Source organism: Oreochromis niloticus, linkage group LG13, assembly GCF_001858045.2.
Source record: "Oreochromis niloticus isolate F11D_XX linkage group LG13, O_niloticus_UMD_NMBU, whole genome shotgun sequence".
NCBI classification, from domain to species: Eukaryota; Metazoa; Chordata; class Actinopteri; order Cichliformes; family Cichlidae; genus Oreochromis; species Oreochromis niloticus.
Window position 1 is genome coordinate 19,066,477 of NC_031978.2, and position 27,968 is coordinate 19,094,444.

General features: G+C 40.6%; 2 protein-coding genes across 5 annotated transcripts in view; one reads left to right on the forward strand and one right to left on the reverse strand.

Annotated features, from left to right (window-relative positions):
* Nucleotides 1-3: 3 nt before the first annotated feature.
* On the reverse strand, nt 4-9,835 carry si:ch211-223a10.1 (putative ZDHHC-type palmitoyltransferase 6). 3 transcript variants are annotated; one of them, XM_005474128.3, is made up of 11 exons: nt 9,414-9,835; nt 7,645-7,813; nt 6,958-7,093; nt 6,761-6,871; nt 5,572-5,704; nt 4,805-4,983; nt 4,549-4,622; nt 4,210-4,372; nt 4,049-4,131; nt 2,550-2,740; nt 4-1,368 (listed from the first exon to the last, which is right to left on the reverse strand). In XM_005474128.3, the coding sequence occupies exons 1-11, from the start codon at nt 9,432-9,434 to the stop codon at nt 880-882; spliced, it is 1,749 nt and encodes a 582-aa protein (XP_005474185.1). In that variant the 5' UTR covers nt 9,435-9,835; the 3' UTR covers nt 4-879. The 3 variants fall into 3 exon arrangements, with proteins under 3 accessions (XP_005474185.1, XP_005474186.1, XP_005474187.1); XM_005474129.4 differs by lacking the exon at nt 9,414-9,835 and adding an exon at nt 8,457-8,650; XM_005474130.3 differs by lacking the exon at nt 9,414-9,835 and adding an exon at nt 7,917-8,045.
* Nucleotides 8,750-27,968, forward strand: part of wdfy4 (WDFY family member 4) — a 40,526-nt gene continuing 21,307 nt past the window's right edge. The window contains exons 1-38 of one of the 2 annotated variants that reach the window (XM_025897691.1): nt 8,750-9,014; nt 10,113-10,206; nt 11,045-11,296; nt 14,148-14,259; nt 14,950-15,074; nt 15,173-15,301; nt 15,442-15,631; nt 16,181-16,370; nt 16,724-16,884; nt 18,028-18,260; nt 18,370-18,509; nt 18,740-18,870; nt 19,160-19,261; nt 19,385-19,575; nt 20,499-21,229; nt 21,391-21,484; nt 21,586-21,800; nt 21,894-21,997; nt 22,120-22,312; nt 22,554-22,630; nt 22,710-22,928; nt 23,053-23,237; nt 23,320-23,551; nt 23,894-24,045; nt 24,121-24,232; nt 24,323-24,513; nt 24,617-24,769; nt 24,860-24,933; nt 25,282-25,440; nt 25,563-25,651; nt 25,749-25,845; nt 25,951-26,153; nt 26,330-26,496; nt 26,581-26,700; nt 26,779-26,958; nt 27,044-27,202; nt 27,596-27,722; nt 27,807-27,958. In XM_025897691.1, coding sequence (XP_025753476.1) covers nt 10,186-10,206; nt 11,045-11,296; nt 14,148-14,259; nt 14,950-15,074; nt 15,173-15,301; nt 15,442-15,631; nt 16,181-16,370; nt 16,724-16,884; nt 18,028-18,260; nt 18,370-18,509; nt 18,740-18,870; nt 19,160-19,261; nt 19,385-19,575; nt 20,499-21,229; nt 21,391-21,484; nt 21,586-21,800; nt 21,894-21,997; nt 22,120-22,312; nt 22,554-22,630; nt 22,710-22,928; nt 23,053-23,237; nt 23,320-23,551; nt 23,894-24,045; nt 24,121-24,232; nt 24,323-24,513; nt 24,617-24,769; nt 24,860-24,933; nt 25,282-25,440; nt 25,563-25,651; nt 25,749-25,845; nt 25,951-26,153; nt 26,330-26,496; nt 26,581-26,700; nt 26,779-26,958; nt 27,044-27,202; nt 27,596-27,722; nt 27,807-27,958 — 6,162 coding nt within the window. In that variant the 5' untranslated portion in view covers nt 8,750-9,014; nt 10,113-10,185. Of the gene's footprint in view, nt 9,015-10,035; nt 10,207-11,044; nt 11,297-14,147; nt 14,260-14,949; nt 15,075-15,172; nt 15,302-15,441; nt 15,632-16,180; nt 16,371-16,723; nt 16,885-18,027; nt 18,261-18,369; nt 18,510-18,739; nt 18,871-19,159; nt 19,262-19,384; nt 19,576-20,498; nt 21,230-21,390; nt 21,485-21,585; nt 21,801-21,893; nt 21,998-22,119; nt 22,313-22,553; nt 22,631-22,709; nt 22,929-23,052; nt 23,238-23,319; nt 23,552-23,893; nt 24,046-24,120; nt 24,233-24,322; nt 24,514-24,616; nt 24,770-24,859; nt 24,934-25,281; nt 25,441-25,562; nt 25,652-25,748; nt 25,846-25,950; nt 26,154-26,329; nt 26,497-26,580; nt 26,701-26,778; nt 26,959-27,043; nt 27,203-27,595; nt 27,723-27,806; nt 27,959-27,968 lie in introns of those variants that run through there. The other variant, XM_013269045.3, reaches the window with a different exon arrangement.

Below are 27,968 nucleotides of genomic sequence, written 5' to 3' on the forward strand. Positions count from 1 at the left end.
ACAGAAGTTTAAAAAGCCTTTATGTGATCAACTTGATCACTCCATATGTACAAGCAGCAGTATAGCAGACACTGAATTATGTCACACAACATGGCCACTCACACAGACCAGACACACCAGCCTCTGGGGTGTGTGGAATATCATCTATAATCTAGAAATACAGTCCTGAGGGACACATAGGAAATGAGTGTGTGTAATTGAAGGCATGAAAAAAGCATATCCCATTAACGAGAGCAGAGGAAGTGTCATGGCACAAATGACTCGGAGCAGGTTAGAGAGGTAACGACATTAGGTTGGGAACAAAGTCTTTTGGGTCGTCTGTTGTTAACCATTACCTCCAGCTAATCACTGGACTTGCTAATTTTATGAAAACACAGTAAACTTTGATCAGTTGTATGTTTTACAGTACACCGTAACAAACGTTTATTTAGAGCAACAATAAAGAATGACTTTTAAAAATGATTACTGGGATACAAAAACGAGTATAAACACAGATGCTCGCTGCTAAAACACAGTATTAGAAATATTGAGTACTTTACACAAACGATACAAAACAACGAGAAAATAAAAACACTGTTTCTTAAAGTATGAGTGCTCAGTGAGGTCTCTAAAAACTAGGCGAATGTCTACATTTGTGGTAGATACCCTGCAAGTCACTTTGTGAACTATTGTCCTGGCAAATCTACTCAATAGCCTATTTAATATCAAAATATATTAGATATACTAAAATCAAGTAGAAGATATGGCATTAAAGTTACTGAATCTAAAAAGGACATTATTACAAACAACCTTACACAGAGGAACTAAGAGTGAGTATTTGTACTTGAGCAATACTGGAAATGTTTTCAAATAAGCTGCACAAAGGTCAGAGTGACAGTTTTAAATGTCTATGGCAGTTTTGTCCTCTCTGGCTTGTCTGCTGCCCACCCGTCTCCGACCCTCCATCAGAAATGACAGCACTATCACCCAGCGCTGTGCTAGTGACCGCTGTCGTGCTGCGCTTTCGCATTGTTTAAAGTAGGTGGTCGTTCCAGTGGCGACGGCATCAAACTGCTCAGTCAGAAGCCACACCTCCCAGAGGAGTGTCAGTCCATTCATGATCATCATGACAACAACCCAGAAATCCTCTCCTAACAATGTGAGCCACAATGAGAAACTGTGGCTGCCTCCAGGCATCTTGCTGTACAGGTAACTTATTCCTGTGGCAACAAGAAGAAGGTGGGCAGCCACCATGGAGAGGATGAAGACCAGGAACAGGCGGTGGTTACCTCGGCCAATGCACCGGTTGAGGAAAAGGCAGTGATGGTCGTAGTCTTTGATGCACACTTCGCACAGCTTGCAGTGTTTAGTGTAGTCAGGCTGAAAGAGCTGTGATGAAGACAGGAGAAGGTCATCAAAATATCAGAAAGAAGTAATGCAGCTTTATGTATAGACTTTACCAAAAAAAGTTGTCAGGGCTTTAAACCTGTATTCTTTCTAATGACCCACATAAGGCCACTCAAAAATAATTGTCTGCTAGGTAATGTTCAACTAATTTACATTTTTCATATGTGTGACACAAGCTGTACGGAAGAAGGATGAGAAAGAAGATGACAGATTAATTTCCAAGTAAGAACTTTGATTCAGTGAGTTACATTTTATAATCTGGAAATTTAATTCTTGCATATAAAGTCCTATTTCATTTTACAGTTTTTAATCAGATATTGGCTCTATACGTGATGTGTTACTGAGTGGCTCAATAGAGCTGCGGTTACAGATTTGCCTAACAAGCAAAACATCAGCGGCTTGATCCCGGGAGGAGACACAAAGCCATTTTTGATTCCATCAGGAAGAGCATCTGGCATAGAAATCAAACATGTGGATCTACCTGCTGTGGTGATATTTGTTAATAAGGGAGCAGACAAAAATAGGCAACAAAACTGACGTATACTAATACGACTACTAGTCAGTTTAGTCTTTCTAAACTAGATAGCTTCAGTACTGTGGTGAAGTTTACATCAATTTATGGTGTTGTAAGGAGACATCCAGAGTAGATGGTGATGAAGTTTGATTAGATTCGCTTACTGAATTCTACCTTTTATACTAGCTTTAGGCTGTCTGAATCTGGAATCTATGTGCTAATATATCTTGTTCAATTTTTTCTTTTTGCTAAATCCACAGGAAACAGTGAATACTCGAGATTCAGTACATGTCACAGCCTGTAGACAAAGAAAAATGTATCAGATCTCACAAATCAAGTCATTATGTGACTTATTACCAAGTGATTCTTTTCCTCTCACCTCACTGCAACACCAGGTCTTAGGGTTCCCCCACCTACCAAATCCCTCTTTAATCCCTGCATATATTACCTGGCAGTTCTGATATCTGTGGTCTTAAACACACGTGTGTGAAGACCTTTTTGTAATGTGAGGGGAGTTACAATTAGCAGAAAGGCTATGTATAAATTTCTAGATCTAAACAGAAAGAGTGATAATTAGAAAAATAACTACATACAATATTAGGTGTGGCATGTAACACAAGTTACCAACATGCCCATACGAATGTCTCACCTCACAGTATGGACAGAACCTTTGTGGGCTCTGGTTCTTCTCAACCAGATCAGCGATACAAGAGAACCGAGGATCTGATTCTGTTCTGTCTAGTGTCCCAGGGTCTTGAGTCAGAACCTTACAGAATAACCCAAGGAGTATGGAAAAGTGGACCATCGACACCTGGGTTAAAGTACTGGTTGGCCACACACATTCACAACATTAAGGATAAACATTTTAATAGCACATTTTACATACATTTAAACCGACTCGGTAGAATACCAAATAAACTAGTTGCAGTTTACATCAATATTTGCTGGATTTCATATAAAATTGTAAAATGTATATATATGAAAATGTGAAAAATGTAACAGTCAGTAACCAAAGATTAGTGTAACCAATTCAAAATGGTAAATATGGTTAAATTCTCATCTTTTCCCTTTACTGAGTTACACCATTTTTTTTTAAGTGATTATAATGTTGCAGTGAAGTTGAGTTTTGACTTCTTCGCCACACCTGCCTCCATCTCACCATATCCCTATCCTCTTTTCCTTCAACCCTCTGCATGTCCTTCTTCATTACATCTGTGAATCTCTCCCATGGTCTCCCTCGCTGTCCATATTTAGCATCCTTCACCCAGTGTATCCACTATCCCTCCATCTCAGCCTTGTATCTCTAACTTTGTCTCCAAACTGCTCATACTCATTTCTAATCCTGTCCCTCCTGATCACTCCCACCAAACTCTTAGCATCTTCATCTCCCCCACTTGTATTTTTGTCAGCGCCACCATCCACAGATAATACATCACAGCAGGTCTCACTACCATCTTGTAAAGCTTCCTTATGACTCCATCTGTCACAAATAACCCTGTTCACTTTGATTACACCCAACGCTTTGGATGGTTGACCCCCAGGTATTTAAACTTTCACTACCTCTACTCCTCGCAGTTTCACTGTTACACTTGCCTCCCTCTCATTCACACATGTATTCTAGTCTTGCTTCTAATGACTTCCAGAGCACATCCACAGCTCTTCAAACTCCAGACTCACAATCACAATATCGTCTGCAAACATCATCGTCCACGGAGACTGCTGCCTGACCTTATCTGTCAACCTGTTCATCACCAGTGCAAAGGAGAAGGGGCTCAAAGCTGATCCCTGATGTAATCCCACCCCCATCTTCAACCCATCTGTCACTCCTACCACACACCTCAACGATGCCTTGCTCACTCTTGTCCTCACTCTCTCCAAGATTAGGTTAAACAAAGGTCCCCTCTATCCTACACATCTCCATATGTGACTATTTGAATATAAAATGTAGTCACTTCATCATACAGTGGCATTCTATTTTGTCATAAATAGTGTATGATTCTGATGTGTTAATCTATGCATCCAGTTGAACAATTGTGCTGAACTCCTCCAAGACTCACAGCTCAGCTAACGTAGGTGTGTGAAAAGCTGAATTATCAAGAATATGTATGAGCAAAAGACCTAATATATGCTAGCTTTTTTAAAGGATATTAGGCATCATTTTTCCATAGAAGCAGAGCAGAGAATGGATCAAACCAGCAATGAGGGTTCCCAAGTAGATCGGGTTAGGTAACCTAGAAAGAAGACATATGCTATGTGATATAATAGCAGTAAAGGATGATTATTTACATGCACTACAATTTTTGCCAAACCTTTGGTATGTGGTCATGCGGTGGTACTGCGTGAAAATGCTTCTGGCAAGCCATGGGAAGAGCAAACCACAGATTAAACCCCCATAGCCTCCCAACATGGCTGCAATCAGCAGGATGGCAGCTCCACTCAGCGATGGAAAAAACAGTGTCCAGTAGTATAAAACTGTTAAGAAAGAAAAACACAAAACACCCTTTTACCTGTTTATATGATCACATTCAGCATAAAACATCTAAAAATGCCCCATTTCAGAGCTGTAACATGAACTGGTTTGCAATTATTATCTTTGTGTTTTTATTGTAAAATGAATGAATAGAGTTCATATACAGAGCCATATGTACCATGAGACTCTCTGGGCCTGTGGTGTATTGGCTCATTAATGTACCGACTCAGTAGTTTGGTGAGTTGCTGATGTCTAGAGAAAAAATACAGCAGAGTAATAATCAGCATCATAATCCCAAGAGAAAGATTGAATCAGGAAAAGCAAACATACTGGATATTTCATAGGTACCAAAGGATGCTAGAATCAAATGCAGCGTCCTTCTAGTTTTATGGGGGGGCGGGGGTGTCACATATTTCTGGAAGCAGCAGATTCACCTAAATGTTTTGCCCTGTTTGCTGAGATCCAGTGGTGTGAGGCCGCTATGATTCTTCTGATGGAGCATCCCGCACCCTGTTCTCTGCAGCAGTATCCAGCACACTTCCACTCCACCCCTCTCTGCTGCGACGTGAAGCGCTGTCGCACCCTGCTGGTCAACTGCATCCACAGCACACCTCTGAAACATATTTGCAAATCCCAGAAAATTGACATAATTTAAGCCTTAATTTACATTTTAAACAGTTTAAAAGTGGATAAGTAAAAAACAACAACAACAACAACAACAAAAAGATAAAAACATCATCAGAATGCCTATTATTTTCAGATGCATTAAAACAGGTACAGGCATTGGTGGAAATCACTGCTCAGGCTCAGGAAAACAGTCAGTGACTAAACTTCAATGCTCCATCCCCAAAATGCAAGTTGAAACCATGCATTCACCATGCAAATATATACTCTGTGTGTTACATGCAACACACAGAGTGAGAGACAACCGGTCACACTCATATTTACACTATGAATAATCCATACTCTAAATGTTTGGGTTAAAGTAGCACAAAGATCAAAAGGTGACTAAAGCGTAAAGTCACAGTACATTTTTGTATCATAATTTTCATCATCCCGGCAGCTTTTAAATAATATATATTTGACTCAACATTTTTATTAAAACTTTTAGATTGGGCATTATCTTGTGTATTACTGTGTAATAATACCGTTGCACAACTAAAGAGGGTGAAAGAGGCAGACGGTGAAAACTGTATCATACCTGGTCCTTGAGCAAATACCGAATAACTTCTGTGTTTCCTGTGGATGCAGCCAGGTGAAGGGGAGTCACCTGGTACATGTCTGTGTCTGTGAACCTAAACATTCCTGTCTCCCACAAATAGTGCACTGCAATGCTGGGAAAAACAACTAACAGTTAGTGCATGCATAATACAGTACTTTGCAAAAGTCACCCCACATTTCTTTATACTTTCCTTCCAAGAAGCCAGACTTTATCATTTTTATAAATGTCTTGAGCAATAGTTCTCCAGGCTTTCTGGAGGTTTTTTGTAGTTTTCATTGAATTTTGGCTGCTTTTTCACTCATTTTCTGTCCAGGACATACAGGAATGTTCTGTCTGTTAATCCCCTTAATGCTGACCTGGACTAAAAATCAGTCCAACAGGTTTTTTTTTGGAGTGATCAATGCAAATTTGGAAATTTGGGTTCTATCTATTTATGTTTAAATCAGTATACATACAGTGAGTGTCTATAGCCATCTGTAAAACATGGCAGAGGCTCTTTCATGGTTTGGGGCTGCATTTCAGCCAGTGGTGCTGGGAATCTTGTAAAAAACATGAATGCAGATAGGTATGGTAGGATTTTGATCCACCATGCAATACCATCTGGACAGTAACTGACTGTCAACAGCTTCTTTTTTCATTATGACAATGATCCCAAACACACTGCCAGTGTATTAAAAGCATACCTGGATAGAAACACATATAGTAAAAGACTATCAGTGGATTGGGTTCACCAAAGCCCGGACCTTCTTATTAAAGCGGTGTGGAATTATTTTGACAGAAAATAGGAGTAAAGGCAGACAAGATCTAAGGAAGAGCTTTGAATGTCCTTCAAGAAGCCTGAAGAACAATTCCTGAAGGATTCTTAAAGAAATCACAAGAAAGCTTGTCTAAGAGAGTTCAGGCTGTGTTGAAGAATAAAGGAGATCTTACTGACTTTGAAACTTTTTAGAACTGTACATCCTCTATGTCAAGCTTATATACTGTATTGCTATTTCTATTTATGTTTATACACGTTTCAATAGATCACTGCACCTATTTCCCATTCTTATAGCAAAATATAAAGAAATGAGAGGTGGTTCAGGGCTTTTGCACAGCACTGTATATATAACTGCGTAGTAGCACATGGCAAAAATGACTAAGTTTGTGGTACGATGTTTCATCCACTTACATGCTCCCCCCAGTGACCGCATGGTGCAGTGATGTTTTTCCCTGTAGGTCTATGAGACGTAAATCGGCCCCGTACTGCATCATTTGATGTATGATGTAGATGTTCCCTTGCCTGATAGTTGTACAAAGTGCACAAGCTCAAATCACGCTCTCACCTTGAAAATCCAGGCTTTAACTAAATATGCAGCTGCTGCTCACCTGCAGGCAAAATGAAAAGCTGTCTGTCCTGCATCACATGTCAGGTTAGGATCAGCTCCTGCACTAAGGAAAAGGTCGACCAAGGCTCGGTTACCATGCAGAGCAGCACAGTGGAGTGGGGTAAAGCCACCCCAACCTGAATGATGACAAACACAGTTAAGCTTGATGACACTGACCTTCAACCCTGACTCTTTGACTAACAATATGAGACTGGCACAGATGCATGGACTGTCAGCCTGTTGACGCTGAAAGCCCTCTCAAGTTTGGGGGTTGGAGTCCCTCAGCACAATGTGACTTTGTGCTGTGTTGTCACAGGATCTGTCCATCTCTCCATCTCAGGATCTGTGCCAGACCATCTCACAGAGGAGCTGCAGCAGAGTTAGGTTTCTTTTTGGCATTGTGGCAAAATCAAACCAAGAGAGACCAGAGAATGATCAAATATACAATAACATCCGGTAAAACTATAGTTAGTTCCCGGTGGCACATTTGCACATTATTCCAAAGTTCTAAAGCCAGGGATGACAAAGAGTATAAAGTGGGTATAAGCGTTCTCTTTCTAAACAATGTTTTCAGCAGTTTTCTCGCAATAAAATGAGGAAATCAAGAAATCCCGTCGCGATAAGGTTGAATAATGACCTTTACAAAAAGCCAGATCTTAAGTTTGCACTGTATTGCTTCCTAGCTTACCTTTTTGCTTGAGTATGGATCGGTTACTCTGAACGAAGTGTATACACTCTTCAATATTTCCTCTCTGTATACAATCAAATATGTCTCCACCGCTGACGGAAGACACGGGCATCGGATGCATTATGATGGGTACACGGAGGCCACCTTCTACTGTTACCACCGACAGAAACTGCAAAGGAAGCAAAATCAACTCCTGGGAAGCGGCGCTACAACATCATAAGGTAAAGTGAGAAGGGATCTCATGTATCGCTACAAAGCAACCGAGATCTTACATTGTGTCAAACTGATTGAGGCAATCCACGCCCTGGACACCGCATTGGTTGCAAGGTGTCACGTGGACGCGCTTTGCCCAAAGCACGTGGTCGCTATAAATACCGTAACGCCTCCAAAGTAAGCAGTAGTGCTGCTGTGCTGCGATACCAAGTAAATACAGGGCTAGTATTACTGATACCAGTACCAATACTTTAAAACCATAATGACAGCTTATGTGGGGGAAAGCAGAATGTCGTGATTTTGAAAATAAATCACCAGATTTCCTATTTCACGATTAAGTAGCCATTCATTTTTCCTGACTCTTTTAATACGTCCCTTCCTAATTATCTCCCTTCACCTATTTTCTTGTGTTAATTTAGTCTTCCTCCATCTCTTCCTCACTTCTCCACAGATGGTGCATCAGAATCAGCCTCCTGTGACTGTGAGGCCTGGTTGTTGCTGGTACTACTGTTCATGGTGCAGCAGCCCTGATAGTTAACATGTTGGTTAATACGACACATTGTGCTGCATTTATTTTTCTTTTCATTGTTTTATCTCACCTTTCCAGCTCCACCTTTTACCCACTTCTTCCACACTGAACTTTTTCTACAAGCTGCATGAGTGCGCAGTAAAGGTAGAGGAGGGAATGGGCTCCTGTAAGTGCTTGTATCCACTGCACGGTGGCCCTTCAGGCCGGCCAATCGGCCCAAAAGTGCAGCGGCCTATTGGGAAAATGCCCTGTATGCCAGATTACCTGACTTAGAGGATAGAAACAACATATTGATCCAATGCCAGTATTGGTATCGATATTATCCTTATTTGGATGGCCCCGCCCACTTCTAGTAAACTGAAAGTGGCTCGGGGAACTTAACAGAATAGTGTAAAAGAAACACCACATTTAATGGAAGTGTAAGGCATATATGCATATACTGAAGGAAAAGAGAGCATGCCTTTTTTATTATTTGCCCTTTGCATTTAGTCGTGTAAGACTATGTAAGAATAGCATGGTTTACCCTGCTATAGGAGGTGAGCATGTTGGAGTCGGAGGCTAAAATAAGAGTCCAGCTTTTTAACCTCGGAAGCTCGTCGTCAGTTGCACATGCCGTCAGCTTACAAAGGTTGGTTAACACTTCTCGTTTTGATAGTGGTCACTATATGACGGCTTGACCCTACAAAAGAGAGGCTTTGATTGGGGAGCTGACTCATATGTGTGAAAACGGCAAGTGCATGTAATTTCCATCGCCACACTGTTATCTTTACGCTTTCATTTGCATTCTCTAATTCTGGAACCCCCTTTAAGTGCTGGCATTTTCACTTGTAATACTTAATCTCAGTACTAATACTAAGCGATGCGGAAGGACATTGCTAAGCCATTTTCTTTGCTACATCAGCGTCTCTGCTCTCTTTACTGAAAAACATCGGTTCACTAACTTATCAAGCTTGAAAGTCTGTGTAATTATGAGCCTTTTTTTTACTCCCAACAGCTGTTGACACGTTTCTGTATCGTCAATACTCACAAGATGGCGCCGTTTAGTCATTTAGCTAAACACTTCACAAATGCCGCACACTTCTGTTTGTAGAGTTTCTGCTGTGTTTATTGGCTTTAATTCACATTCACGAATTGTGGTGTGTTCAGCAAAGTTGCTAAAGGCTAGTTTCTGTATTTGAAATACTACGTAAGCATATAAATACATCAACTATCAACTTGCATGGGTTGCTCTTCTCATAGGTTGGTTTTGAAAAGTCCTTCCTTAGTTGACCTAAACACAAGCAGTCCAGCCATTCTACTTATTACCAGCAAACAAACAAACAAGCACTTTGTTTCCAATTGTTTCACCAGCAAGTCAATTCCTTCACGCCAATTCGTGACTAAAAGCCAGGTTTGTGGCTTTTTTTTGGTGAGTCATGGGCCATGCCAATGTGATTAAATATCACAACAACCTTACAAGACTGGTCTATAAAAAGAAAAGGGACGTTTCTTCGAGCTGTAGTGGGAGGGCCTCCTCTAACCAGCTAAACAACTGTTATTTCACTTCTGCTTCTCTAAGGAAGTAGGAAAGCACATGATTCGCACCAGCTGATTTGAGTTGCTCAAAGTTCAGTCTACTTGGTGGAGATTAGTAAGGGGCGGGTAGTTTCACAAAGGGGGCTGCAGAGTGTGCACCAGTCATGTCTTAGCAGGTTTCTTCTTGTTCATTCCTCCTGACATGGAACAGAAACAGACCACTCAAGTAGTTGGAATAACACAGCACAGATGACAACATCACCATAGTGCCAGGAAAACCCCAGATGGCTCTTACACAAACTCAGGTAAAAAATGATCTGTTGCATCTAAGTGTTAATGAATTTTGTAGGAAATATGAGCTGCCTTTTACTTTACTTACAGCTGTAACTAAATTTGTTGGCTATCAGTTAAGCCCTCTGATTCTTACACCATTGTTCGTTATGAGTACATGATTCAAAATGGAAAAAGGTCGAAATAGAGCGACTATAATATGGAAACAGAACTCTGGCTACGATTGCCATGCAGTACAATGGCATGAATGTTTAGCAGTAAAACTCCTCACCTCCTGATATCCTGTTAAGCAGAAGTGAAACACATTGCCTCGCAGTATTTAAATAAAGGGCTTGTTCAGAGTCACTTACTCCCAACAATGTTGTTCTGTTAATAGGATAACATGCTTTTGATTTTGGAAGTGCAGTTGTCTTGAATTGACCTTACGAGTGCTTATTGTGTCGTTTTCACACGAGCAATAACTGCTGCTGGTCATTCAACACTGCACTACCGGCCTATTCTTAGCAAAAGATCAGTCTTATTTTTTTGACAAAGCAATGGTGCGTGTGAAACGTGTCACACAGTAGCTCTCAAAGTACTGAAAGTTGGACATCCTTTGTAAAATGCAGACCCTTCATAAGGATGGTTATCAGTAAATGAGAATGGCACATGACTGCCAGTGGTTTGTCCTTCTGCCTATTTCTCAATTGAGACAGTGTGACCAGGGGAGGAGGGCAGAAGGTTTAGCTTGGGACAAATTAAATTTGGTGACACAAGTGAAGAAAATGTGATTAGATAATATTGTGAAGATTATATAACCTTGCGGTATCTAAAGATGGAACAGTCATATTTTTTTTTCCTTACCCCCTCCAGGAGCAAACCTTTAGAGGGGAGAGGATCAATAAGGAAACTGGAGAGCTGAGTGCTTCAGGAGAGTTAACAGTCTCTGTGGAGTTGAAGTCAGAGAAAGTGGAGGGCTCTTGTAGCAACCCTCAACTCACACAAGTGCTCAAAGAACATCTGCAGGAGCTGGGAATTCAAACAGCCTGTAGCCCTGACCACAGAGCTGTTACTCTGGAGCAAAGAAAGGACCATCTGCGGAAAGTCCTGCCTCTATACATACAGGTATAGACCACTATAAGCAAATAAGTGCATACTTACCACCACGCATTGTTCTTCTGTTTATTGTTTTCAGAATTATGTCTTGCACCTCAGTAGTCTACCAAGCATGTTATGTATTTCTGAATATTGTATAACACAGAACAAATTTTCTTCTTGAAAGCCTTTATTAGATTATGTCATTTCAGTTTGCAGTGGGGCCTAAGTTCAAATTTATAATCAACTTTGAAATGGGTAAGTAGATTGCTGGAGACAGTGTGGCATCTGGAAATGCTTCAAACCACAGGAATGAAGACTTAAAGCAACATTAGATGACAGTCAGATGTTTCAACCTTAGGTGATCTTATCACTGAGTGGTTCCCGAACTATTGTGTATGTTGTTTCTGTATCTTTAGACAGTAAAAAAAACCAAAAACTACTTTAAATTGGTGGCTTTATGCCTTACTTTGATTAACTGGTGAAAGAGGTTTTTCTTCTTTTCTCTCTCGATGCATCCCAGTTATGAGGAACCCTTACTTTTTTTAACTCGTGCATGCGCTATGTTTCACTATTGTGTTCTTATAAATGCAGGCATAATTAGTCTCCATGCAACCACACGCAACCTGATGGCTGTGTGTGGTTGTATGTGAAAACCCCATAACCTCATAAGTCCATCTTTAGCAAAGTGAATAAAATCTGATATACAGTGGCTTGCAAAAGTATTTGGCCCCCTTGAACTTTTCCACATTTTGTCACATTACAGCCACAAACATGAATCAATTTTATTGGAATTCCACGTGAAAGACCAATACAAAGTGGTGTACACGTGAGAAGTGGAACGAAAATCATACATGATTCCAAACATTTTTTACAGATAAATAACTGCAAAGTGGGGTGTGCATAATTATTCAGCCCCCTGAGTCAATACTTTGTAGAACCACCTTTTGCTGCAATTACAGCTGCCAGTCTTTTAGGGTATGTCTCTACCAGCTTTGCACATCTAGAGACTGAAATCCTTGCCCATTCTTCTTTGCAAAACAGCTCCAGCTCAGTCAGATTAGATGGACAGCGTTTGTGAACAGCAGTTTTCAGATCTTACCACAGATTCTCGATTGGATTTAGATCTGGACTTTGACTGGGCCATTCTAACACATGGATATGTTTTGTTTTAAACCATTCCATTGTTGCCCTGGCTTTGTGTTTAGGGTCGTTGTCCTGCTGGAAGGTGGACCTCCGCCCCAGTCTCAAGTCTTTTGCAGACTCCAAGAGGTTTTCTTCCAAGATTGCCCTGTATTTGGCTCCATCCATCTTCCCATCAACTCTGACCAGCTTCCCTGTCCCTGCTGAAGAGAAGCACCCCCAGAGCATGATGCTGCCACCACCATATTTGACAGTGGGGATGGTGTGTTCAGAGTGATGTGCAGTGTTAGTTTTCCGCCACACATAGCGTTTTGCATTTTGGCCAAAAAGTTCCATTTTGGCCTCATCTGACCAGAGCACCTTCTTCCACATGTTTGCTGTGTCCCCCACATGGCTTGTGGCAAAATGCAAACGGGACTTCTTATGGTTTTCTGTTAACAATGGCTTTCTTCTTGCCACTCTTCCATAAAGGCCAACTTTGTGCAGTGCACGACTAATAGTTGTCCTATGGACAGATTCCCCCACCTGAGCTGTAGATCTCTGCAGCTCGTCCAGAGTCACCATGGGCCTCTTGGCTGCATTTCTGATCAGCGCTCTCCTTGTTCGGCCTGTGAGTTTAGGTGGACGGCTTTGTCTTGGTAGGTTTACAGTTGTGCCATACTCCTTCCATTTCTGAATGATCGCTTGAATAGTGCTCCGTGGGATGCTCAAGGCTTGGGAAATCTTTTTGTAGCCTAAGCCTGCTTTAAATTTCTCAATAACTTTATCCCTGACCTGTCTGGTGTCTAAATCCAATCGAGAATCTGTGGCAAGATCTGAAAACTGCTGTTCACAAACGCTGTCCATGTAATCTGACTGAGCTGGAGCTGTTTTGCAAAGAAGAATGGGCAAGAATTTCAGTCTCTAGATGTGCAAAGCTGGTAGAGACATACCCTAAAAGACTGGCAGCTGTAATTGCAGCAAAAGGTGGTTCTACAAAGTATTGACTCAGGGGGCTGAATAATTATGCACACCCCACTTTGCAGTTATTTATTTGTAAAAAATGTTTGGAATCATGTATGATTTTCGTTCCACTTCTCACGTGTACACCACTTTGTATTGGTCTTTCATGTGGAATTCCAGTAAAATTGATTCATGTTTGTGGCTGTAATGTGACAAAATGTGGAACAGTTCAAGGGGGCCGAATACTTTTGCAAGCCACTGTATTCTCATGGAACTGAAGACTGTATAGTGTGCATTACCTTTCATTATTTATAGTATAAAACAGAGATCTAAATGTAATATTTTACTTAACTTAATCTCAAGTACTTTGCTGTCGAGATTTGCTACTGAGAGGCAAAAATCAGTTGCATTTTAACTTACTCTTACACTCAGTTTCAAAGTTATTTGGAGAGAGAACTCTTACTAATTAAATTGGTTACATCAAACATGTTGACAGTACATCAAATCCAAATCAATATTTCTGTTCTCAGTTTTTATTTAAAGGTTTTTGTAGAGGTATTGGGACTGTATTTTGTTGTATAGAGATGGGGAAATGGAGTGAACAACATGTAACTTAGTACATGGCTACATTTATAAAAATCAGGATCTGCATCTTCTTCTTTTTTTTTATTAGTCCTTTATTTATCCGGGTAAAAAAATCTCACTGAGATTAAAAATCTAATTTCCAAGAGAGACCTGGCATCATGGCAACAAAAGTCAAAATACATGTGATGGTTTCTATCCTCTTCGATTCCAGGCCTGTGAAGATGGTGGCCGATTTGAAGGTTTGGACCTCAAGGGGCTTGCAGCTCTCACCGCTGACACTGTCGTCAGCATTGTCCACAAGAGACTGGCCGATAGACCTGCAGGTACTGCTTATTACAGTAAATATAGCACAGTAAATTAAGACTTTGGGACTTTCCTCCACCTACTTCTGCTATTTCTGGGTGTTGCTATTTTTTCAGTCAGTTATTTTGGCCACTTGGTAAATGGAATGGATATTAAAAATCAAAAGCATGCAATACAGTGTAATGCAGACTGTTCTAAACAAATTATGAAAACACAGAAAGAGGCTACCACTTCTCTGGTTTTATATTGCTGTTTCTCTGTCTCTCTCCTGTCTTACTCCCTGTTCCAACTGTTGCCTGTTGTTTATGAAACTGTATATTTCTTTAGATAAGAAAGAGAAAGTTATTTGAGGAAGTAAATACTTCTTCTTTTTGACACGTGATTTAATTTAGAAAAAGGCCAGCATGGTCCCTGTATTAGCTTATTAGTGATTTACAGCTTCTCAAGTTTAACCTTCATTTCATTTTAAATTGATTTACTAGAAACTGTTGTGTATTAAATAAATTCTATTTAGTTATACTTTACTGAAACACTTCTAACTTTAACAAACAGATATTTTTTTTTAATTTGGATTTATGATTATGCCAACTTAGCACATGGTAAAGAACTAAATTGAGCAAAACCGCCGTATTTAACTGTTTTTGAGTTGCATTATTGCCTTCAGATTGTCACAATAAATCTTTTTAATTTGTTTGTTTTAAATCTCTCAGAGGAGGCCCGTGAAGAGGTGGTGCAGTTCTTCAAGAGGCCAGATAATGACACAAATCATGAAATGGAAGAAAGTTTAGGATGGCTGCTGTTAAAGTCTCTCTTGCTGCTTACAGCTGACAGCTCAGTGAGTCGTTAACAGTTTTAAAGCATAGTTAAGTTTCAGTCGGGTTACTACTCCATATTTTAGTTGAACAGGTGAATTAATTATGTGTTTGTTTTCAGGATATACTGTCATGTATAAATCAAGAACTCCCTGCTGCTTTGATGAAATGTCTGTACCTTCTAGTGTGCCTTCCATCTAAAAAGGAGAACATCAAAATAGAAGAAACCTTTCAGGAAACATTAACACAGGTTAGTAACAACTGACTTCTCCCTTTAGGGCAATGGGTTATTTTTATTTCTGTGAGTTTTGGTTTTTTGTTGTGAAAACTCAAATTTTCTTCTTTCCCCAGTTTTTGACTAACCATACTTCTCTCTTCTTTCTCTTTTAGGTTATTCTTCAGCTGTGTAGGCTGCCAGTCAATGTGGAGATACTGGTAGAGACTCAGGAACTGCAGTGTCTTATTATTGGTCTCACATCATTATGGGATCAGACCAGTGCCACCTGGAGGTATCAAGCCTCCCGCATCCTCAAAGCAGTCTCTGCCGTAGCAACAAGCAACACTGTCCCCAGCTTACTAGGTAAGATACAACAAAAATATTTGCAGTAATTAGTATTTTTGTAGCGAGTTTAGTCATTTAATTGATTTGCTTCTTACTTGTAATAGGCCTCATTACACTCTTAAATATTGTGTCAAAACAGGATGCATAGGAGCATGAGTGGGAAGTGATTTGTGCACTAATGAATTAATTATAGCAAGAAACATGATCAAACATCTCAACAGAGTTGTACTGAAAGTCACATGAAGCCTTAATAAGCACAAATAATTCATTCGAATGTTCCAGTGCACATGGGTTTACTCAGATTTATTTTGGATACCAAGATGCTATCAACACTTTTCCATGTGGTATTTTGCTCAATTGACTCTGCACCGCTTTGCTGTGGAATTAACATTCTACTGCAGTTTGTGGAACTTTGCTGAACTTTGCAATAAGAAAAAGATTTTATTAAGTCATTATTCTGCTATAAAGACGTGTGGTTAGAAAACTGTTTGTTTGAACTGTAAATTTTTATGGAAATGGATGTTGTTGTCAATTCGCTAACCAAGAACAATGTACTTTTCTCATTAGGCAAGAACTGTGTTCGCATCTGCATCCAGAACCTCTTGCACATCACTGGTGATGTCTCAGGATCACTGCTAGCTGAGGTGGCTGTGGCTGTGTTTAGCTTCATTAGAGACACCTATCACCTCAGTCCAGCCCTCTTCATCGAGTTTGACACAAACAATGGTTACAAGGCCCTCGAGAATATCCTGAAACGGTGAGAAAAAGGTCGCTGACACAAAAAACAATGAAACAGAAGCTGAAGTTAATGATACCCAATTAAAAACATATAAAGCAGACATACTTATCTAAAGACAATAAAATATGTTAAAAGAATTGTATTGTTGTTCTGTTGGTCTTTTTAAGCAAGGAGATGCACATTAGTTAAAGTTAAGTGGAATTTATTAGGATACAACCACTTCAAGTAATGAAATGTTTCATATAAAATCAATTTGATTGGCCAGCACAGAGGAAGCTTTATTTATCTTTAGTAAAGAGCTTATCTTTAAATATTTATTTCTACTTATCATTTCTTGTCTTTGTTGTCTCCTCTTGTTATAAAATCATTAGCTGTGAGGAGGGCGTGTCCTTAGAGCAGTTTCAGCCTGTGGAGGAGTTACTGGCTCTCATTGGGTCTTTCACTCTTCTTGGAAAAACTGAGCTGAAAGTGGCTCTTTGTGTCACCAACCCCCAACCTTCAGGCTTTAAATTTGACCCTCCACTCACTAAAGGTAGGCCAAGCCTTCATAATAAGCTCTCTGTTGTTATTCTCAGGACACCTGTCCCTAATTATCACTTAAGAGCTGATTGTACCTTGAGGATAAACTCTGTATTTGGAAGAGATGCTTCATATTCCAAACCATCTAATTAATATCAGTTGCATGGCTCAGCAAAGACAGAATCAGATTTCCCTCCCAGAAGAACCACACAGGTCATCCCTCCTTTGCACTTTTGCCTTTATATAACCCACCCAAACTACACTACCCACTTCCTATGATTTCCCACACATCCTGACTCCCCATACAGCTACCCCCACTGCAGCGCACAACGCCCCTCGGGTTAACAGGAAGCTGAGGTGATTATGTCTGGGATGATGAAGTGGAGGCTTCCCCTCTAACTCTGTTAGGATGCCCCACATCCATTCACCACTGGCCTAAAGCAACCAGTCATCTATCATGGATGCACACACACCTCTATCAACACTCATAAATAGAGTGTCCATAACAAACACGTACATATCATCCCAGCATACACACAGACACACACTCAACACCCATCTATCACATCAAGGAGTAGATCTGTTTCCAGCAGAGGGACCAGGGACTGTTTTATGCTGACCTTATTTGGTTTTGATGCAATTTTGTTTAATCGAGAAAATGAATCCTATTACTAACCAGCCTTTTATTTATTCATGATAAACATAAGTGTGTTTTGGCACCTAAATCTAAAGCCTCCTCTTAATATTTTGACAGTACAGTAAACAAACTCTATCAAGGTAGATCATGCTACTTTTCTTTTGCACCTATGCATGTGACACTATCAAATCTTTGCTTGTATAACTCAATAGGTTTGTGAGATTGAACATGTACTCTGTTGTTTATGTCTTTGTTTTCCTTTGACATTCACATTGTGACCATGCCAGAACAAAATTGGATAATTCAAGTTTTAAATTCAAAACATCTTTTAGCTAAATTGACCTCAAGCTGATATTGTTTTACATTACTCTGTGTCATAAAGTAGTACAAGAGTGCATTCCCTACCCATTCATATAGAACATATTTTCTCAAGTCTGATCAGATCTGAAAGCAAAAATCTTATTTTTAAAGGTGTTCTAGTCTTTGGACACATTTTAGTTTCCATACTCGTGTCTCCAGGTTTAGCGGTGAAGAACCTTCGTGCCTTCCACTTGCTGCAGGCCTCCTTGATGCATTCTCAGGATTCTCTGCTGGCCTGCCAGCTTCTTCGAACCTTACAGACAATATGGGAGAGAGACCCAGCCAATTTCTTCCTTTTGGAGTGGACTGTTCAGTCAGTGGCCCAGCTGGCTACTTGTGTGTGGCGTAAACCAGCTCCCGTCCAGAAACTATTCTTTTCCCTTGTAGAGATGGTATGATTTCTGATATTGACAGTAAAATACACATGCATCCTTTGTCATCAATGCAACAAGCGTACAGGGCCTGATTAACTATCTTTTATTTATTTTTTATTTTAAACAGGTGATATTTAAGTTGAACTACATCCCCCATGAGACCTTGCGTGCACTGTTGAATGTGTTGAAGCAGAGCTGGGCTGGGACTCTGGCCGGTGCGGTGGCAGGGATAGAATTTGGAGTGGTGGCTCTTAAGAGTTTTCACAAGTAAGCAGTGCAAGTTGTTAAAATATTTATCTTTTCAGTATGTTCCTGCTTGCTAAGTTATTTTTGGTCTTATTAGGGAAATTACTTTCAAAAAGAATGCAGCCAAAAAACAATTGTCTTTAAACCAAAATAGTCGGGTTATTCAGATCATTTAAATGTCTGTCTTTAAATGTCTTAAAATGATGTGCACTGCTATTTTAATTTCTTTAAATAAAATCTCTGTTTTGAAGGATGACTATGCACAGTGCAATGCTATCCGAGGCGCTAACTGACTTGGGTCTGCTGGAGCTGCTGCTTGGAGAACTCCGCAGGAGAGCTAAAATCCTGAGGAAGGCTGGAGTGGTCTCTTGCCCTAAAACGGGTATAAATAATTGTTTCAGTTTTCTCAACTTGTAATTAGTTGTACAAGTACTAAGTGCAGACAAAGGGTGCTTGTGTGACATAACGCCTGCCGTTACAGAAAACTTGGGAATGAACAGAACACTTGGCCATGAAAGAGTACTTACGAATACAAAGTGTGTCATTGTGAAATGAAACTCGTATGCTTCTTTGTATTTGGGCATGTCTCTTCGGTCTAGCAGGCGAATGTAACCTGAAAAGTGCATCTTTCATCCTGACTTTGTGCCCTGCGGTTTACACCTTCTCTTTAGATTCTCAGCAGCTGCCATGTGTCGAGGACGGCGAGAAACTGCTCACTACTTGCATGCTTCAAGTTGTGTCAGCCCTTACTTTGCGTTCAATCAAAAACACAGGTACATGCAGTCATTCTTTCCATATCCAGTCACTTGTGTACCAGCCATAATACTTATTTATTTTTTTCATTTGTCTTGAAGCTGCACACTGTTTTTACTAAATTTTTTGCACATGTATTCCAGTTTCAGTGCGAGACCTTGGTATGATTCCCTATATTAAGATCTTCTTGGATGTGGATCAGTATCGAGAGTCCACTTTGAGCATTTTGGAGCAGCTAGCTGAGATTAACCCAGAGGAATTCATGAGTATAGCCATCGGAGCTCTCTGCTCCTCCACACAGCAGGAACTTGGATTAAAGCAAGACCTTTTGCAGGTACTTTACATGGACCCTCCATCAGAGACACCCTCACACACACGCATCCAGTGATCTAAGTTGAACTGTGCATGTAGCCTCTATATTACATCATAACAAATAGTAATACACTTAAAACATAATAAGCTTGTGAATTTATTTTCTTAGCATGTGGGACTCTGATTCCATTATGGACAAATGCAGATTGATTTGCTAAAATGCGTTTAGCTGTTAACTCTAGACCGATTTGATTAGACCTGCAGCCTTGTGCTGTGGCACTCAGAAGATTACCACCTCTATCAGATCAGTGAATGGGACAGATCTGATTAGGCTTAACCAAGTTACACACCTACTGTATGTGTCCATTTTTATAGATGGCAGCAAGAAGACCACTTACTTGCTGATATTATGTGTACTCTGTGTGTGAGCGCGTGCACATGTGCTTGTTTGTGCACACATGCACGATTTTCTCTGGATGTGTGGGTATGTGTGTATGTGTGTGTCTGTTCTTTGTGCTAACATGGTTATAGCAGGTGGCAATCAGATTGGGTGCGACCTGGGCTGGCAAGTGTTGAGAGCCATTGTGATTACTCCAGTTTCAGTTAATCACATTTCCCCCTGCGTTCTGTCTCACACATTACCTACCTGATGGATTAGTTCTCTAAATTTGATAAAGGCTAATGTGATTTTGTTCACTTCCAAAAACTAGTTACCAGAAATGATTTATGATTTATCTATATGTTTCATCTATTTTTCATGACACTGTTTTAATTGAATGGGGAGATCTTTTAAAAGCCAAGATTTTAGGCTTAGTGTCTATTACATTGCTTTATCTGTCAATGCTCTATCAGAATCCACTGTGTAAATCTATTATTAAGCTAAAATGTGTTTTAGTGTACATGCAGACTGTCCAAATGGTCTCAGTTCTGTCTTTGGTATTTCAGTCTGTGTTGAAGGTCTTGGAAAGCCCCAACAGTTGGGATGCCTTCAGGAGGGCAGGAGGCTTCACTGGACTGTTGTCTCTGGTGACGGACATGGAAGGAGCCCTATCTGACCCTCCGCAGGGAGAAGTGTGGAAGTCACTGGGGCGTCAACCACTAGTTGACCACCTCCTCCTCACATTGCACATTTTGTCTGTGGTTGTGCATCTTCACACTGTAAATGCACATCATTTTGAGACTGGTGGCTTTTATGAAAAACTGGCAGAGGCTCTACTTCAGCTGGGCTGCTTCCATGCTGAAGGCTCTGGGAGAGAGAAGTGGGTTGGTGAAAAGTGCTCCTGTCCCCGGACTGCAGAAGAAAACCAGGCTCCTGGAAAGAGCTTCTACCAGTTTATTGATTTGGCAGAATCCCCTGTAGCTTCTGCCTCTCCCTCCATCACACCACAGCCCAATCTGCCTCTCACTCTTCGGACATGTATAAGGCTGCTCTCCTTTCTCGACCAGTTTGCCACAGGGACATACTCTCCTCAGAAGTTAAATTTGGGACCAGAGCGAGAGGATGGATGTGATGACGATAAAAGGAAATCAAATGGAACAGCAGCACATGAAGGAGTTTATTCAGGATCTCCTCTTGCCCACTTGGGATCAGGCTCACAGTCCATGGAGGACAAACAAGGAAGTTCCAGAAACACAGTACACAGGAGTCCCTCAGTTTGCACGGAGTCTCAGTACAGGTGGATATTTCATTTTGGAGGGTTTTTCTTAATATAAATTTATGCCTTCACATCTAAATTGTACACATAAATGTACTAATTGTCTGTGATGTCAAGTATTGACCTTTTTTTTTCTTTTTTTTTTAATCTCTTTTTTTATTTTTATGTTGCCTGGTTTATAGTAGGTACAGTTGTGATCCTGTTATTCTTCACCCAGGAGCAATCAGAGTTATTATGACTCTCCTTCCATCAGTTTTTACTCACGAGGACCCACAGGTACCTTTCTATACCTGACATTTTACAGTCTCTAATGTGCCATACTTTTTAATCCTCAAAGAGGCACCGGCATTAGAGAAATTTATTTTCCTCTTTCACAGCTCTCAATGGAAGTCCAACTCTCACTGGCACACCACATCCAGGCAATGGTCAAATCTGAGCGAAACCGTCAGATTATGTGCGAGGGTGGGCTGGTCTCCATCCTCCTGGCCCACTGTCAGAGCATGTTGCTCACTCCTGACCACCCACTACATCTACCTGTTACACGCATTTTGGAGAAGCTCACTTCCCAGTCCATCACTCCTTCAGACTTCAGGTCAGTTATGCACATTAACCGGAGTTTATATTCGAAGTATTTCTTTTTTGTACTGAACTTACAATATTGTCTATTTAACCTTTCCCTCCTCAGAAAATTCCTGTGTTTGGGGGACCCTCTCATGTGCTTGGGAGACAAAACAGCCAAGCAAATACAGTCAGAATGTAACCCAGAAACCAACGGACCTGTATCAAATGGTACACATGTGTCAGTTTTGTTTTTTTTAAATCAATAAATATTTCATTTAATCCTCTTGAGATTTAACTTTGGTTTTTAATACATGTAGCACATTAGATTTTGCTTGTGTTGTCTAAACCAGGTCACAATACAGGGGTAAAGACATTGAAGCGCAGCTTCAGTTTGTTGCAGTCTACAAACTCCATTGGTTCAGCAATCCCTGTCCACCAGATCCTCAGTCTTGTGTCCATGACTTCACCACGGACCTTTAAACCACACAGACTCTCTTGCTCACCTGCTTTTGTAGAGTTTGACATGAGTGAGAGTGGATATGGGTGAGTTCTTGCTTCACTGAGCTTCTGACTACTCTTGCAATATTAAATAGAGTAGATGATTAGATGTTTTTTTTTTTTTGTTTGTTTGTTTGTTTGTTTTTTTTAGTGAAAAGAGATAAGAATTTAAAATCATTACCTTAATAAAATATTGCAGTATAATTGTTGTACATAAAATTACCTTATAATTAAAATAAATAAATCAGCCATTTGCTAAATACTTATGTAACATTTTGCTTTGTAGCTGTCTTTTCCTTCCCTCACTGGCCACAGTGAAAGGCGTGACTGCTGATTCAGTCTCAACAGGTGGAATTGGTGGAGGCAAGTCCCCATATTTTATTATTGCAGATTTGTGCATGATTCTGAATAACTCTTTAATCAGTTCCCTCTCTTATTTTAGACTGCAGAAGTTTTCCACCTACAGCTGGTCTCTCATTTACCTGCTGGTTCCAGATCAACAGGTTCAGTTCAGCCTGCGATTCCCACCCAATCCGCTTACTGTCTGTGGTTCGCCACATGTCCCGCACTGAACAACAGTACATCTGTTTGTCCATCTCCTTCTCAGCCTATGACGGCTGTCTGGTAATCTCTACAGAGGAGGAAGCATTAACATATCTAGGTGAGAGTACTGTTTGGTCTTGGTATGAACTTGAATTTGAATTTATTTTTAGTTAAAAACATCAGTGTTTTTGCAGTGAGGTGTTTAAACTACAGAGACCATTATCCTCCATGTTTTTCAACAGATATGATGGAGCCGGAAGTTGAAGTTACCAGTCCCACATCTTTGCCTACGTCGCTGAGGTTCCGTTGCTCCAACATGCTGGTCCCAGGTCAGTGGCACCATCTGGCTGTGGTCATGGCCAAAGACGTGAAGAAGAGCTGTGTGACCTCGGCCTACTTCAATGGCAAAGCAGTGGGGACAGGAAAGGTATGCTGCTGAGAGGAGCTGAACTGATTCAAAGTCTTACTGTAGCATTCATGTGTTCATTCATGTGTCCATTTCCTGTCAGATGAAGTATATTCAGCCATTTCCTGGACAATATGTCTCCATGGACCCCTCAGCTGTGATTGATGTATATGGAGTAATGGGGACACCACCTCTCTGGAAGGAGTATGCTGCTGTAGTGTGGCGAGTGGGTCCTTCTTACCTTTTTGAAGAGGCTTTGAGCTCTGAGGCAGTGGGTGTTATATACACACAAGGCACCGCATACCTTGGCAACTTTCTGGCTTTGCGAAACACAAGTGAGTCAGCGTTGCACTAATTTCACACATCTCTTCTTTGTTCACTTTTAGTGAGGCATCCTAAATAGGCACTTTAGGTGTAGTCTGATTTTGTATTTTGTCATGAGTTTTCATCATGTGAGCCTACAGTTAAATACAAGTTTAATAGTGTCATAACAGTGCTCATTCAAAAAAAACATCATGGTAGATTATTTTAAATGATTACATCAGTTGCATGTAATTGCACAAGTAGTTTTTCTTAATATACAGAATTTGACAGTTTATTGTGATACATTTTGTGAATCCATTGTGCATTGTGATATACTTCACCTCACTGTATTTCACCTCTCTGCTTGTGTCCAGGCCTTGATCGAGATCATGACTCTGTCCCTCTCAGGCTTGTTCCTGAGGAGAGGATCTCATTTGGCATTAACCCAGCAGTTTCCACATTAACAACTGTTGTTCAGATCAGAGAGGATTACAACGAGGTGGATTGCAGGCTGATTGCTAAAGAGGTAAGGTGAGCCTTTTGTTGAAACTAATTGTTTGTTGTTTTAATGGATTGTAGTAATCCTTGTGTCTAATTGCAGATGGGGATAACATGTCGCGATCAGTCCACCCCTGTGTTCCTTGCTCAAAACATCAGCCAACACCTGAGTGGTACAGCTCGTACCATAGGAGCAGCACTGGTTGGACATTTTGGTAATTCAAATATTGTTCTGAAACTATTGTTCCCATTACCGACACATCATTTGTTTATTTATTGTTTTATGTTCGACTACTTCCTTCTAGGTGTGCGTACGTTCACCCCTAGTTCTGCATCTAATGGTTTTCTGTACGTCGGTGGACCTGCTGTTGTTCTCAGTCTGGTTGCAATGGCACCAGATGATAGCTCTTTGTATGCAGCAGTTAAAGTCCTTCATTCTGTTTTGGAGACCAACTCTGCCATGCAGCAGGAAATGAACCGCATAAACGGATACAAGGTCTGTCAGATCTTCGTATGCTGGAGTAACACAGTTGATTTATAAAAACACATAAATATCTGGTGTTTACAGTTGTTATCTCTTTTTATGTATGTCCTTGTAGCTGCTAGCTTTCCTGCTGAAGATGAAGAGCAGTCTGGTCAGCCACCGAACCTTTCAGTTGGTTCTGCATCTCACAAATTCGTTTGAGCCGGGCTATGGATCTGGTTGCCTACAGAAAACACCTGCTTTCCAAGCTCTACTGTGTGACCTAGATGTGGGTATCCAAATTTTACCCTGTTATTTTTTTTTTTCTTCATTTTTTTTTTAAGGCTACCGGGAAGCTTAATGTCTCTCTGTTTTTCAGGTGTGGCAGAATACTCCAGACAGTCTGCACCTTTCAGTTCTGAACTACTTTGCTGAAATCCTGAATTCCTCAAGGTAATTTCCACTGTTATCAGCGTGTAACCCGACCACAGTGTCTACATATGTAGTAGCTGATTTATTATTAACTTACGTGATCGACAAGGTACGGGGCACAAAAGAGGCTTTTGTTTAGAATTGATGACAGACTTTATCGGCTGTTCTGTCAACATTTATAACAGCTTGCCATCGATATCCTGGAACTGTATGACAGAAAGTCAAGGGAATGTTCAACAGAATCAGCGACAGAGGCTGAAGACAAGAGTGAATGTTTGAGTGGATTGCTGTATTAGATTTTCTGTCTGTGGGAACAGATTGTGATTGATATTAATACTGTTTGCCTTTCCTTCACGGTATCCTCAACAGTGACAGCGGGAATGCAGCTGTCATCCACAGCGTGGACATGTTACCAAAGCTGCTATTTGAGTTGTGTGACCCTGCTGTGACCATTCAGAAGGTTGTGGTTATTTCTCGTGTCATCACATCTCTCCTTAAGGTTTACTTAACCGCCACTGACATAAGCAGGTATAGACAGGGAACGCACTGTCAACAACAACTGTCCTTTTGTGACATTTTTAAAAAAGTATGTTATGTCATTATGGTTTGTAAGGGCTCATACTTTCTCTGGATTCCTTTTATTTGATTAGACTTGGGCTTTTCCTGGTCTACACTCTTCCTCCTTCCAGTAATGCACCTGAAAGCGGTGAAATATCTGATGCTTCACAAGATGTGCCAGGTACAGCACAAAAAAAATAAACCGTATCTCATAGTGTCTCATGTTTAACTCGAGTTGTTACTAGTACTGAGCCAGGCCTGTGTCCCCTATGCTGCAGCTCAGAGTACCGGCCCAGCCAGCCTCCTCTGGATCCGCAACCAGATGCTACTTTTGCTTTGCGAAATCCTCGAGTCAGACAACCTTTTAAACAAAGAGTGAGTCTGTTACCTTTTAGCTATCCAAAATCTGAGCATAAAGAATTTCTCCATTTTCTTGCTTAACCTTGAAATTTATTTATTTATTTTTTTTCCCCCTGCTAGTCAACAGAAGGTCGTATTTGATGCCTTGGGCAGTGATTGGTTCCTGTTCTTCCTTCAGCCACACCTTCATCCTTCCACATTTAAACTGGGTCTCGTTCTCCTCACACACTTTCTGTCAAGTCCAAGCCAGCAGAGAAGCTTCAGAGAGGGAGTTCTTCCAGGAACACTCATTGGGGGCATGGAAGAACCCTTTGCTGTCATGGGTACATAAAGTTTAACATTATATATACTTGTTTAATTATAAATTTAATTGCTTTTAAGTACTAATACAACCACACTAAACAGCAGTTTTTATAGAGAACGTTACTTATTAATTTTACATATATAAGTATTTCACCTAAAACCAACTAATATCAGTAATTTTTTGCCATGCTGCCAGACAATCTTCAAGCCAATTCTTGGTCTCGCGAGTGCCTCAGTACCACGTGTTCTGGTTTTGATGTACTGCGGGAGTTGCTGATCAAACAGTCTCATCTACCTCATGTGTATGAAGCTCTGGCTGCTCTGCTCCAGGGGAAGAAGGCCAGTCACACTGCAAAGGGAAATGTGGGTAATTTGTTGTTTATTTATTTTTAAATGTAGTAATCTGTCTTCTTAATCGCCTTGGTCATAATTTATGATATACTGTAGGTTCCTCTGGATGATATCCTGCAGCCACTTATTGACAACCAAGTGGACACTCCTGCCCAGCCCCTCTGTGTTGAAGCTGGTTTGATAATGGTGGAATTGGTCAAAGCTGTTGTCACTCAGGTAATATAAATAAGCATAGCGCTTCAGTTTTTCACCAGAAATGGATCATGTTTAATAACTTTGCTTTTGTTTTTACAGCCCTTTTCGCCATCGAAGTGCAAGTCAGTCACTGATGCATCATGGGAGTCACAGCTTCCAGCAAGTGTGATGCAGTTTCTTTGTCTCATTCATAACCTCCGGCCAAGAGACCCACTGTGGGCATCACCCACATTCCTGCACGCGCTCGCTGGCGTTGTGTTCCCTCTGGATATTTCAGAGGTCTGTGTGGTGTTCTAGTTCCTCAAAACTCTTTAACAGTTCTCATCTCTCTGGTCTTATTCACTCATTTTCTCACGTCTTTCAGGGGGCCAGTAAGTGCAGCATAATGAGTGAAGGTGAGGATACAGTCAAGAGTCATCAAACCCAGAAACCAGTCCTTGATTTCATCCGTATTCTTCTTATGGACAGTCTACTCAATGTGTCTGCCAACACCAACGCTCATCCTTTTGTTCTGCTACTGGAGGTGAATTTACATGAGCACAAATGATTGTGTAATGTTTCGGCATAAAATATATAAAACATAGACAACATGTCCTTATCACAAACAAAAATATATTTCCATTGAAAAGGCCTCTTCATTTTACAATAATACTGTAAAACTCTCATTTGTCCAGAAGGTGCCACTCTATACTCAGTTACTCAAACAAGCATAGTCAAGGTATTCTCAATTAAATTATTCACCACTAGGAGGGCAAAACGCAAAGAGGGCAAGCAGTGCAGATTTCTACACGTTTTCAGCTAGACACTGCAAGTGCAGATGTTGATGGCGACAAACATCGAATTAAAAGAGAAAACCTTTACCTATCAACATGTTGTCTCATTAATTTCTAACCACTTAACTACTTAAATGTTGCAGTTTTCCCCTGATGGTGCGTCATTTGAACAGAGGCAGAGTTTTCAGAGTGAGTTGCTGGAGCTGGTCATAAACATCATCTACATGCTCAGCGATGAGGAAGACAACAACACTCATCTGAGTTCACAAGGTAGAATTACAATGCATGCTTTTTACAAATACTTGAATTCTGTACACAAAAGGTGTGTTTAATTTTTTAATTTTAATTTCCCAGACTCCAGTAGCGAGAGGCCTGAAGGACAGATGGTTACACTGATGGAGAATGTGGTGCTTTTCAGTCAGACTTTGCTACTGAAACTTTACATCGGAACTTATTTGGCAGACTCTGAGAGTTTGCTCAACTTCCTCGCAGATCAGATTGTGGTGGTGAGACAAA

What these genes read in the sequence shown, in the direction of transcription:
- si:ch211-223a10.1 (XM_005474128.3), bottom strand. Translation starts at nt 9,434, where the DNA reads ATGACTAAACGGCGCCATCTT. An exon ending in TGACTAAACGGCGCCATCTT is followed by an intron (nt 7,814 to 9,413) that starts GTGAGTATTGAC and finishes CTTCCTTTGCAG; the next exon opens with TTTCTGTCGGTGGTAACAGT. An exon ending in ATCCATACTCAAGCAAAAAG is followed by an intron (nt 7,094 to 7,644) that starts GTAAGCTAGGAA and finishes GTCATCATTCAG; the next exon opens with GTTGGGGTGGCTTTACCCCA.